The 14,148-nt window shown below is 35.8% G+C and overlaps 1 protein-coding gene across 2 annotated transcripts in view; it reads right to left on the bottom strand.

Moving 5' to 3' along the window:
* ZFYVE9 (zinc finger FYVE-type containing 9) overlaps nucleotides 1-14,148 on the bottom strand; it is a 64,600-nt gene that overhangs the window by 41,888 nt on the left and 8,564 nt on the right. Inside the window, exons 2-3 of one of the 2 annotated variants that reach the window (XM_075037099.1) lie at nucleotides 6,316-6,420; nucleotides 195-299 (exon numbers count right to left, since the gene is read on the bottom strand). In XM_075037099.1, coding sequence (XP_074893200.1) covers nucleotides 195-264 — 70 coding nt within the window. In that variant the 5' untranslated portion in view covers nucleotides 265-299; nucleotides 6,316-6,420. The remainder of the gene's footprint in view (nucleotides 1-194; nucleotides 300-6,315; nucleotides 6,421-14,148) is intronic. The other variant, XM_075037100.1, reaches the window with a different exon arrangement.

Here is a 14,148-nt window from a genome sequence, read left to right as displayed (position 1 = left end):
AATGAAAACAGAAGAGAATGCTACTAACAAATACTGAAGACACACCATGCAAAATTAGCAGATGTTTTTTGCAACTCCTGAGATTAATTTGCAACTCAAAATCAAAAAGGGTATCACAGATCTCTCCCTCTTCAATGGTGTTCTCTGTAGAATACATCTAATGTGCATCTACTATCTTGTTCAAAATGACTCACCTTCGTTTTGCTCAAATTCATCTAAAACCTTATCGAGGTTATATGCCTCTGCTTGGAAATAGTTCTCCATTTGTCAGGGAAAGACCACCAGATTCTTGTCTGAACCTGCCAGAGAACAAATTACAATCAGATACTTAACCTTCAGTCAGTAGTGTTCCACTACATATTGCCCTGATTTAAGGGGAAAAGAAGTCCTTTGTAAATCAAATTTTACATACATTACATGCATAAATGAAAAGTATTTTCCAGGAATAAAAATTATTTGTGTGCTTAAACTTGCTTAATTCAGATTAACAACCTCCCCAAACTTGCTTTGGATTTTATTACCTCCAGTCTCCCACATTAATGTGTCTAACCATCAGACTCACCATAATGGTAAGAGCAAAACTGCTCCAACACCAGTCAGAACATAGCAGTCTAGAGAACCAGAAGGTCAACTAACAATCTGAAGATCTGGCCTTCTTTTTCCATGCTACCACCAATTAGCTCATATGGCTTTGAACAAGTAGTTTAAACCTCTGCGCTTCTGATTTTTTAATGTATACTAGGCTAGCAGTATTCCGTGTCACTCCTCATTTCCCAGAGATGCTTCAAAGATTCATACTTGTAGAAGTTGTTAAAGGACTTAATGGGTGTTACTTGAATCATGCTAGCTCTAAAATGCCTGCTTTAATAATCCCTGTTTCCCTGAAAGGCAGGCACTGGAAATCTAGCAAAATGCACAGAAGTAAATAGTTTCATCAAAAGACAATACTCTCAGGCTAGAAAAGAAAATGACAAGGGAGAAATGGAAGAAAAAAAACCCACAATAAACCAAGCTTAAGTCATTAAGTAACTTTCTACAACTTCACATAATAAGTAATTTTTCACCCTAACAGTAGGAATATGGTTGTCTTGGTACCAAAGTCTTGTAGCAATAAGACACCTTGATTCATTTTTTAAAAACATTCACTACCAGCAAAGACATTTTCACTGAGAAATGTGTGCCATAACCTATATACCATAAAGAGAGACCTTGATTTGATCTGTTCTCTGAACATCATCCAGAACAGCCTTATTCTCTTCAGAGTTGGCTTTCAATGTTGTGAAATAAGGAAATGGAGGAGGAGAGGGTGAGAACCTTGTTTTGCAGTAAGAAACAGTGTTAGACCTGACAGCTAGACTCCAGCTCAATTTAAAACCTGCTCTTTTACGCTAGAGATACAACAGACACAAGAAACACGTCAGAGGAAGTTTCCAATTTAAAACTATACTTTAACATTATTCCCATAGTATCTGGATTTGAGGAAAATATCAACCAGTTTTATTTCAATTACTACAACATTAAATACTGTTTTGTATTTATTGTGGGCAACAGCTACAATTAGGTTATTGGTACAAAAAGATAATGCATTAAAATACCACAAAATGCAGAGTTCAAGTTTTTAAGGTTGACCTCAAATTTGACACATGATGTTTTTAAAAGATGATCATGTTACAACATAAATACATTGCTATTTAATATAATCAGATTAAATCATGTTTTAAAGATGTATACAAAAGCCAATTTTAAAGAAAATTAGTGTAATGGCAACTTAGAAATTGCAATAAGCATCACCCAAAAAAAGACCATTTTGCAAAGAAATTCAGAGATGAACTAGACTTGTCACCTTACAAACTCCCAGATTTGTCCTCTGTTCTGGGATTTCAGATTAACTCCTTCTGCAAGGAAAATAGATGATTGGCCATATCATTTACTATACAAAGATGTAAAGATTATAACATAAGCAATGGAAAAGCTGGCCACCTTGATCAAAGGTTGCATTTCAGAAGTCTAAAAAAGCTCAACACTTTACATTCTCTACCAAAAGCCAGGTTCTGACCTCTAACTGTGACAGAGTGTACTCTTTGATCCCTTAGATACCTACTGTAAGGTCCTCCTGAGTTATCCAGTCTGCCTACCAAGTCATTGTGTTAAAAATCTTTAATACCATTTTAACTGAAACAATTACATTTACTACACACATTTCAATTAAACCAAAATAATTTTAAAAGCAGATGCTTCTCCTTAGACATACAAATACTGAATTCATTCAAACTACATCCAACTGCAAGAGTTTGGAGGTTCTCTTGCACATTTATCTCCACCTCATTTCAACTCCTTAATAGGAAGCATCTTTACCAGGTCAGTAAATATCAAATATTGAAAAATTACTTAGAATCTGTCCCAATGAATATTTCACTTGAAATTTTTTTTTCTATTCAGAGTCCTACACATCAACCAAAATTAACTCACTATAGTAATAGTTTTGTACAAAATACCATATAATTTCACATCCATTTATAATGTATTTAATTTACATCATAATGGTAATATTCCAGTCTAGCAAACAATTGATGAAGATGTGAATAATTATTCCTAGGCAAAGTCCTACTACTAAGGTCAATGATGCAAAGAGTATTTGTCTGTAAAGCACTGCAAGACTGGAAAGTGTCATACAAAATTTTTGTGTTTAAGAGTCAAACTGTTGTGCTGTCTGAAGCCACCACACTCAGATTTCCATCCACTTTCATAGTCAAAAAGGGCAAGGCATTCACTAGGACATAAACACACACTCTGCAGTATGGGTGGCCTCAAAGAAATAGGCTACAGGCATTGATTTTTTTTGTTTTGCTTATTTTAGAGAAGATAACGATTACTGACAAGCAAGTTGATGGGGAAGGAATGCTATGATGATTATATAGTTGCTGAAAACATGGTTTTAAGTAACTCTGGAAGACTGCATTTTGATTCTGTATAACTTTCAAATGCTTAGAAAAATTCAGACCTGACCATACATACAACTTCAAAACCCAACTGAAAGCCTGATAAAATTACTTCAGTACTAACTCAAATTTATGCATACTGGAGTAAGTAGAATATAAGCCTAAGAATATAACATTTCCTAAATTTAGTCCTATATTAGCTGTTTTTTCATTGTCATACAAATCAGGAACAAGATATGCCTAACCAAAGCAAGCAGTGTTAGAAGTTCATAATATAATAATTTTTATTTATTTCAGTCAGGGTTTGGCTTTTAAATTTTATATTAAGTGTGATTTTATAACATTAGAAAAATACAAATATTCAGACTTAGGAGACCACATGTTTAACAATAACAAGGGCTTATAAAGAAGACTTAGAATTTTGTTCCTACCCCCTTACAATATCAATGGGGTTAATACTTCGCAGCATCTCTGTGAAATTAATATTTTATTAACATCCATATTATCTAATATTAAATATCTAATATTTGTGAGTTTAAATTTGCTCCAATATGACAGAGGTTTTTTTCTGTATTTTTAAAAATTCTAAGTAGAGAGAACTACGTGTAAACAAATACATGTAACCATATGAATTCTTAAGCTCAAATACTGGTGCACAAACATGCAATGTGCCAAAATCCAGACTGATGGATGGTCATAGTCCAATAAGAGAGGAAAGACCTTTTACATCATTACTGTTATTTCACTTACTGACGTACCAGGATACATGGAGAATCTTTTATATTTAAACTCATAATCACTAAGCTGACAGCCACTCTAAATGAGATCTCATTGTCTACACATATAGGTATTTCATTATTATTATTATTATTAAGAACACAACAACCCTCCCCAAGCTTTCCCAGAAGTTTCTGTCCAAGGGCAAAACACACTGCCAAACCCACAAAAGTCCTTACTGCCCTTTTCCTGACAGAAAAGAAGGACGAGTACTCATGTTCCTGACAGATACCCGCAATGCTTCTTGACCAATACGTTGTCAGCAACTCATATTTTTGCCAGTTTAAGATCTAATACTTCAACTCTGCATAGCCAGCAACCCAAGATCAAAAGAGAAAACACAAAATGCTCTAACACAGCATGCTATAATAATCAGGTAGAATTTAATTTTATTTTGAATATTTTTATGAAATATCCAACATAAATAAAAAGAAACACATTCCTTTACAGGTCTTTGGAAACTTTGATTGTAACTCACAGGTACCACTATAAAAGTTTGGAACCACTTTAGAATTACTCTAGTCCCAAACTTCCTGCTAGTATAAAGGTTGAAATGACTTTTTTAAAGGATCCTTGATAGCTGTGAAACTCTTTAGCATTCCTCGACTATTCCAAGCCATGGCATGGAGAGAAGCTGACAAACAAACACAGAACTTAAACCCTGGAAAAGTGAGAATAAAAACATAAGCAAATCAGGAAGAAATTTCAATGGCAATTTTAGCTGTATACTGCCCAAAAGGAGACATTTCCTAAATTAGTATATACTGGGATGAACAATATGAAGAAGAGGATATTGTGCCAGTGCAAGGAAAAGGACATATAAATCACCAACCCACTGAAAAGCGTAAGATGGGGTTTTTTTTCAAAAATACAGTCCTCCATGCAACGATTTGGCAGAAAAGACTAATTCGGGGGGGGGGGGGGGGGGGGGGGGGGGATGGGGGGGGATTAAATAGCAAAATTTTTTTTCAAATTTTAATTCCGTATCAAAAAAAAAAAAATAAAGAAGAAGAAAAATACAGTGGCTACCATCCACTGGTACAGTAAGCCCCGAACCCAAGATCACTTGTTACCCATTGCAGAGTTATCTCATGTCTTCCATGGCAAAAAGCTAATGAAAACATGCAGCCTGTCAATCAGATTATTTTCAAGCTCCTGTTGGATCACAGATCATGCGTAATTCAGAAACTCTGTGTTCTACTTATCAATTTCTTCATACAACAGCATGGACTTATCATCATCTTCATCTCTAAAACTTAAGAATTTATGTTTTATTCTACCCTCCCCTAATGTCTAAATACAAAGGTGCATTGTATCAGAATGTCTGTGCCGTAAGTATCCAGAATTACTATCCTAGTCATCATAGCATTTAGACATAAGACAAACTTTAATTGATTAGTGGGGAGGGAAGGAGACAAAAATAAAGGACAGAAAAGTCTTCCTTAAAATTAGATGGTATTCTGAACAGGCTTAACCTTGGAGATTGCCTCTCAAGACAGCTCAGATATCCCACATGCCAGCTTCTTCTTGGGAAATGAACTATACAAAGAGATAGGCCTTCTGTTATACCTGCAAAGCGGCAAGACTTGTATTTGTTTTGGTCTCTATGATAGGAATTATGTGACCCATGATCTTCTGCACTGCACATCCTAAATTACCCTCAAGATTTTTTCACCACTGGAGCTGACAGTCTTAAGTCTTTCAAATTTTCTTGACTCCAACAGTGGATGACCAGCACACAATCACATTAAAACGCTATAATAAAAAATGCACCAAAAGGAAATAATACCAACATACAACTATTAGCCTCATAGCAAAGGCCTAAAAATCAGAGCGTATGTAAAGAACCAGAATAATAACTTTTTATCATGCTGTCCTGTGTAGACTACCCTTTCAATATGAAACTGTGAACATAGACATTTCAGTAAACTCTTACTAAACAAAATAGTAAAGTAGTTTCTTATATTCCTCATCAAAAATATATATGAAAGACTCCTAAGATGAAAGTCACAAGGGGCATGATCAAACTTGAAACCAAACATTGCTCATTCAGCCTGATAAAAATCAGACATCCAGAAAATGTCATTTTCCCATAGCATGACAACATGGAATTACATACCACCTGGACAGATTAATTTATTAGATTTAGTGTTCCTAAGGACTTCCTTCAACCCCAAGAAACAATGGTCAAGTCCACATATTGTTCCAGCTCCCTTTAGTGATCTTTGTATTATTTGCCCCTGGGAGGAAGAAGTCAAGCACCTTAGCTGTAATGAACAGTTTGTTCAGAGAGTTCAGCAATAGCTTTATTTTTAACTGATGAGATCTGACTACAGCACAGACTGAGGAAGACTTTGCCCACTTCCCACTATTCCCCAAACAAAATAAGACACATCTTTGCTCTAAAACAAGGCAATTACTCTCAGTAAAAACCAAAACAACAAAATGCTAAAAATACTCCATCATATTCTATATGATATATATCCATAGAGAGAGGTGTATGTGTATAAATATATACCCATAAGCATACATAAGAATACATGCATTTCAAGTACATATCCCTGAGCCATAATATTCTAGAGCAGAACTTGCCTCTTACCTTTTTCTCTTATATATATGTTAAGAAACGAATGACCCTGTGCCTACTCATGATGACTGCAGCACAACCAGCCAGTTCTGCTGAATCAGTGTGTTCTACTTGATCCTAGAAAGAAAATATAAACACGTATTTTATGATTGGTAATTCTGCCACAAACCATGTTTTTTCAACACATGACTGCAACTAGCATGGGCACATTTGGCAAATGCTGCAAGCCTTCAAATGATTTGGATTACACTTACAGCTTTAAATTCAGGGATCTATGCACTATGCCACTGTAGCACTCCAATATTCTGGTGAAAAAAAATTGCTAATAAAAAGCGCATTGCTACCTACCTACTATTATTCTTCATTTAACTGTAAACCCACAGAATGAGGCAGCAACTCCAACTGTCCTTGTATTCCTGATGACCTTGACTGTAACAATTTATAAAACTAGCCTCTGAAGTTAATTATATTACACTACAATAGGCCTTCCAAAAATAAAGAGCTAGTAGCTTTCATACTCAACAAAAATTCACAGCCTTCTGAATTCTGTAAACTGTATTCATCAGCTTCCCACTGATTTTGTTACAGCTAAACAACTGGTTTTGTCTTCAAATTATTCCCCCTACAGTCTTAGGTTCCCTTCGTTTCCTAAAGGCTGCTTCTCTCAAAAACCACAATAGCATCAATCTTCAATAGCAGGGAGAACCCAAGCAAATAAAAAAGGCTTTGGAAGAAACTGTCTTGTTCTCCTAACCACGGCATTTCTAGAGATCAGGTGCTCATTTTCACAGGCTGCATCCTAACAGTCAGCATAGCTCAAAAATCCAACAGAGCCATGAGCAAAGAAAAAAGAAACTGGTTTATGATGAACAGTGCAAAAAGAACAAGGAGCGAGCTAAGTTAAATTCATGTTTTAAGGTTTTCTGGTTCTGGTATTTGACCTGTTAGGTAGTTGAAATATTTATTAGTGCTCTGATGAAGCAGCAGCATATGTTAGAAAAAAAAAAAATCTTGAAACTCCAGCAAAATGAACACAGCTTAAAAAAAAAAAAATAAAAATCAGTTCTCCATGCATGAAAGTGATATTCAGTGTTATACTACAATTTTCCCAGGGTTGTTTATTATTCTTTTCAGAAATAAGCTACAGTAATAATTCAGGAAACTAATGAACTGAACAGTAGCACTCTTAGTAGTACTGTTTCCAAACTCAGAATAAAATCCCACAGCTTTGTATGCCAACAGAACCATTCCTGTAGGCAAGTAAAATTTCTGATGCCATCTATATTTCTAAGTCTATAAACCAAGATGGATTTTGGATATTTGGCAAATAGTAGAAATTACTATATTACAAGGTTCTTCAGATAGGCTTTATATGCATGAATAAATGGAGGTGAGGGAAAAATTAATTCCATTGAAAGCCTTCAGAATTATGCGCTCTTTCAAAGGGATGTGGAGTACATGTGGCAGTGGGGCAAGGCTATCTGTACCACTACCATGTCCCCTCCTGGTCTGTAGGTGGAAGAAAATGGTTCCGTTTCCTTGACCCCTTTGAAAAGATAGATCAATTAATGACAATTCTGTTTGTGATTTATGACAAGGCCTGTCAACTGCATCATGAACATCAAACACATTTCACATGAACAAGTTGGTCATACATTAACCACAAACTTCAATCTTTACCAATCAGAAACGGATCAGACCTAGCAACCTATAGCTGAAATGTGCTGTGCTGTTACCAGTGCTCTAAGCCAACAAGCCTTCTAGGCAAGTGATATTCAGGGCAACAGTACAGCTTTATTATTCATTGTTTTTATTCTGATCCACTTTCCTTGTTCCATTCTTCCCAGGTAATAACTTTTTTGTCCATAACCATTCAACGCAGAAGAACACAGATCCAATCAATCGCTACCAGCCTCCAAAGAAAGCTTTGAAGAGATATTACCTGGAGGTCCTAGAGCTTTTTGTTTACAATTCAACATTTACTCTCGGCAGCCATTTCCCCTTACAAAGATCAATGCAAAAATCAAAGCATGCTTACAGATATGAATGTAATATATTTAAACAAAAAGTAATTTTTAAAAAGTAAATTACAAGGTTGGATTTCCTGAAAAAATGAACAAGTTGACAAAAGAGCCAAATTCATTTTCCAGTAAGAATTTAATGTAAGAGAACTATATTAAAATAGAAATCAAGGACAAAAAGAATAACTACAAAGGAGAGTCAAGAATATTCACAACAGTGTATAACCTAGTGATTATTAAGTTTTTCACAAATCATATACACTGGTAAAAAAGGGCTCCATCACACTTGAAAAAAATACATACACTTCCACCTAAAAATTATGTGCCTACTGAGACCTAAGATCATTATAAATGAAGGAGGCCCAATGTCTCTGCTGTTCCAGTTTGCTTACTCTGAGCATTTCACAGTTTCTTATCTCTTCTGCTGATGGTTGGCTGAACTCTTCTGTCTCCTGCCCTACAGTGGTATCACTCAGGTGCTACTTTGGTTATACCCTACATGTATGATTTCCCTCAGGAGCTCCAAGAGGGCGACTGCCAATTACTGCAAAAGCAAAACAGAAATTGAAGAGAAATTTGACAAGCAGAGACGTGCCCAGAATAAAGAGAGGATGAAGAATAGAAGAAAAGAGCTCTAAAAATATAAAATTAGAAATATCTTCCACAAAAAAGAATGTAAAAAATGTTTACAACATCAAATGGAAGTAATCTGAACCAGCACAAATTGGAATAGCTTATAATACATGGGAAGAGACTGAAAAAGAAGCAATTTTGATACTATGTTAAAAAAATGCGGAAAAAGCTCAAAGCATGAAGAGATGCTAAAAAATGCTTCCATCTACTGGCAAGGATCCAGCTCTTAACTACACTACAGATCCTCTATAATGTACTACCAGTGAGAAGATGTCTTTGAGTAGGCAGGAATACATTTGCAGCCATTTTAAGGCACTTCATTATTGCTAGATTAGTTGAACTAGGCATTATCTTAAATGTAAACCCAGATTTCAATGCTGGTATCTTAACTTCCTAGATTGTCTACACTCTGGAACTATCAGATGGGAGATTCAGAGAGACTAGACAGGGGATGTATTCAGGTCTCAACTTTGCAAGAATGAAAACTACAACAAGAAATTAGCAGGGGTTTACATTAATAGGAAAACAGCATACTTAAGCAAGAGGGGAAACAGAAAGTTTCAGGACGCACGTCAGTTATACAATATGAAATATTTTATCTGATGAGTTAATCTGGAAGCTAAATCTTCACAAGTGGAAAAGATGGCATTTATTCATTCAAGTGATGAAATGCTTGGAATAATGGTACTTCACCATGCACCCAACAATTTTGTCACTTCATAATGGTTCCTTCTTGACTGCTCTCAAATGAAGCAGCAACTTACAGTCAAGTTTCACGTGAATGTGCGTTTGTATTGTTTTTTAAGAATTAATGTAAGTAGAAAGACTAAATACTATGCAGGAACGCTCGTCCCACAAAGGCAGTCCTCCAGACCTGTCTCAGGATACGCTGTCACAACCGCACCCACAATCTACATGGACAGTGTATGTCCATACTAACTGAATGAAAGCAAGCTTCATTCTCCATTGCTGTTACCTTTCCTGAACACAACATTGACTCTCCAACATTTATTAATTCTGTACAAAGACAAAGTACAGGGCTCCTTCTACCTAGTGTGTGCCAAATAAAAGGAAGGTGTTATAAAATGTTTTGTGACACAGCAATAGCAATATCTGTCACACACATGAAGATGCCTGCAATGGCAAGGACTTCAGATTAGCCCCCAAATTAAACATTTCAACACAAATTGTTCTATTAATAATTTATACCAGCAGCCACACAATGCAAGCAGAAAAAAAAAAGAAAATAATTGTTTTTTAAAATTTATTGAAGGAAACTCAGCAAATAACAACAGAATTTTTCAAAAATACCCTAAGAAACAGTTCAGGATTAGAAAATCCCATTAAAACTCACCCTAAATCCATTTCATAAGAAATGCTAAAAACAGCAGCAAGAGATGAAATGTAACAAATACAAACAAGACACAGTTGCTGCTAATCCTTTTCCTGCAACAAAAGCTCAAGATGACCAAATACCCTTTGGTTTTATTTCCCATAATTCGCTGATGTTCCTACTACCCAATGTAAATTAACCAAAGAGTAGACTGGGGCATGGCAGGCTATTTCTGTGCAATACAATACTTCGTACCACCTCACTACCCATGAATGCTGACAAAAGATAAACTATTTCAATGTTGCAGTGGTTTGTCTTTTTTTCCAATCAACTGAACAAATAGAGATGGACAACACCCAAAGCAGAATACAGTCTCCCTAATTACTTCACTAATATTTGCATCTTTTCCCTTGACTTTTCCCCATGCCATTTTAAAGCTATTATTTTCACTTTTGTCTCCAGCCAAGTTTCCATAAGGAGACATTCACACATGCCAGAGCAGTAGTAAGGCAGTCAAAAGAGCAGCAACTTCAAAGAAGCGTCATACAACGTATCACAGTCAAAAGTAATGGGGAAACAAGAAAAATTACAGCAGCGTTATCAACCTTTGTCCTCCAGTAAATAAGAGAAAGCAGCCCAACTGAAAAGGACACCTGCTTTATAACAGTTTACAGTAGAAAATAAATTCCATTTCCTACCCTTTTTACTATTTCAAGGAGAAAGAAATTGATTTATTTTCTTGACACAAAAAACAGCCTTGCCAAAAAGCGCGTACTTCCTCGGCACGCCGCAGAGGCAGGGCCCTCAGCACCTGGAGACAGGAACCACACGTCCTCCTTACATAACTACTTCTCCCTGCCTTGAAACGTATCCATCCCTGGCTCTTTGGAAGAACAAATAGATAGGTTTACACTGCAGTACTGCCCTTCCATGCAAGTTTTTCCAGAGGAATACAGATGGAAAAAAAGAGAAAATCCTTTCCTGAGCTTACTCATATGCTCACAGAGCTCACTTCAAAATCTACTGTTTTATAAATCTAATGTTTTATAACACTTTGTTTCATACAACTCCCGAGTTTAAAATATTGTAAACTACAAAAAAAATTAATGCACAGTATATTAAACATAAATTTAATATGCAATCATGTTTCTTAATTTTTGCATAGATTCCATGTAATGTCATCAATGCAACAATGTGCTTTTTAAAAAAAATCACTACATTTAACATACTGAACTGCAGCTGTTATTTAACTTTCTTCAAATACAAACTAAAGTAAAACAGAATAAATAGGTTTATGAGATGACTTTTTATGTTTCTGTATTTGAGAAACAAGGGGTTGACTATTAGAAGTTAATGTTTACCGGATTTGAAGAATGAAATTATTTGAAGTCACACACTATGTATCTCTGAGTGGATTAATCCTGTATTCTAACACTTTATTTTTCTTCTTTCTAATGTAGGGTAGAAAGAAGAGTGAATCCCAAATATACTGATCATTGTTTCAATGTTTCTTAGATTTGGGCAACAAGGGAAAAACTGACTAAGGTCCCCTAGAATCACTAATTAAATGCCTGCAATGGCCAAGGAACTGTCCTTTTTATAAAACCCACGAGGGGCTGATATTTGCAGGTGCCGTGAGCAAAATCTGTATCTGATGATAAAAGCAAGAATTGCCACGCAACCAGAATGGGACAGATGAAAAGGACAACGGGCAAAGAAGGAAACCACTTTGCTACCATTTACTAGCCCATCAATTCTGAGTTGTACCCACTGGGGAGAGAAGCTGCTAGAAGCGACACAATTTATGCACTCAGCTGCTCTTTAGAGAAAGGACAATCTGTACAGAAAAGAAGTCTGAAAGTCTATAGTCAGTTTCTTCTGAAGAGCAGTCAATCAGCTACTAAAGCTACCTATATCAACACACTTGGATACAACCTCTTACCAACACTGCTGTGGTCATTTTTACTCATTTGATAGCTATGTAACATTAACAGTGTTCTAAAATCTTACACACACACATGTTTTTAAGAAATACCATTATTATAGACAGCAAACAGTTACTATTTCTCAAATCCTACGATACATAGAGCTGGATTACTGTGCATCCCTGAAAATAAATTCAGAGATCTATAAATTTTTATCTCATACTCCCTTCAACCTGAAATTACCTCAAAGGAAGTAACTTTTAATTCCCATTTTTGTACTGACCTTTCTATTCATAACACGCCAAGATTAAACTTACACGCACACACACACAATACTAACACACTATGAAACACTGTTGTCTTGTCAAATGTAGCAAAGTTCACTCCCATGTTTGTGATCATGATCTAACTACATTGGTGATGCTCACAGCGCATCACGTCTCAGGTCATCTGTAACTAGTAACTCTCTCAATACAACTCAATACATCCACGGCAACAGTGTGTACTGAAACTGCTATTTCTGAGTATGACTCTTATTTATGCTGAGGTCCATTAACATGCTTTTAACAGTGCTGAAGGGACTAAGCACTAACCAACAGAAATGGTGAGTAACATACATCCAGATTGGCTGTAAAGCTTTTTTTTTCCCCATTGTTCCAGTGGTGCAATATACCAATCAGGACATTTACTTAAAATTTATTTAAGACTCAAAAAGTTCTAGTTATAAAACTTAAGTGCCCATAATTCTGTATCACTGTTGGCAGTCACAGGAGATAAAGGCTTAACAGATTTAAAAAAAAAAAATTTGAAAGCATTCATTATTAATGAGTCAAAATACAGTTTTCAGAAATCTTACAGAGCTCTAGGAACACCAAATCCTCCTAAACTCAGATGCAACATTTCTCAGATAGTCCAAAACTGAGAAACCTCTGCCACTTCTTTTGTCCACTGATACAGTAGTTGATTCTGCTCAACCACGAATCCCTACCTCTTTTCTTTACGTCTCCTTCTTAGACTGTAGTATACGCTTGTGTTTTGTTTTCTTCACCTGTTAGTCTTCTTTTCCCCTCTCAAACACATTCTTTCCTCATTCACTTCTTCCTGCATCCGTTTCTTTCCCCCTACCCATGCTTTCTTCCTTCTGTGACAAAAAAATTGAGAAACCCCATATGTTTCAACATCACTGTTCAGATCCACTGGTATAAACCAGTTGTAAATAACCTTATTAACCACATGATACTATTCCTCACTTCTAGGAATGGTGGGAAAAAACCCAACAGCAATGGTCCTGTGTCCACTTTGCAAACATAAATCAAAGTCTTTAGATAAAACAGCTATCAAAAAAGAAAAAAAAAGTGGCCAAAATAACAGTCAAATCATAAGACATCATTGTAACTGTCAACCTCTCTTCTACCTATCCTCGTAGTTATTTACTGTCATCATGGCTCCTTCATGAATTCATTTAAACCCTCAGCCTTTTAGACTGTGAAATACAATTTTTGACACATACACATACTGGATGTTCAACATCCAGGATCAGCACAGCCACCTGCTTCCCTCAAGCATCTATGTATTTGAAACCTCTAGTTAAGACAAGTTTCATTAACTACACAGGAGCCACTATTTATACATTTCCTCTAAGTAGAAGGTACAACTGCATCTACAAGCCATCTGTACAGAAATGAGGCTTAATGGGAAAAAAAAAAAAAAAAGAGAGAGAGAGAATATATAACCACAAAGGGCATTATAGGAAAAAAATGAGGGAACAAAACCACTACATACACATACATACCTATTGCCCATTAGTCTCAAGAAACAATTTCTAACTCTCATCGTAATAAAATCCATGTTCATTCTACAGGAGTACACAAAAAGAAAAAAAAAATCTCTGTGCAAATTCCAGCAATAGGTTAAAATGCATTTTACAGGTGAC

This window comes from Buteo buteo, chromosome 10 (assembly GCF_964188355.1).
Source record: "Buteo buteo chromosome 10, bButBut1.hap1.1, whole genome shotgun sequence".
Taxonomy (NCBI): Eukaryota; Metazoa; Chordata; class Aves; order Accipitriformes; family Accipitridae; genus Buteo; species Buteo buteo.
The sequence above is the reverse complement of the archived record's forward strand: the minus strand, read 5'-3'. Positions and strand labels throughout refer to the sequence as shown.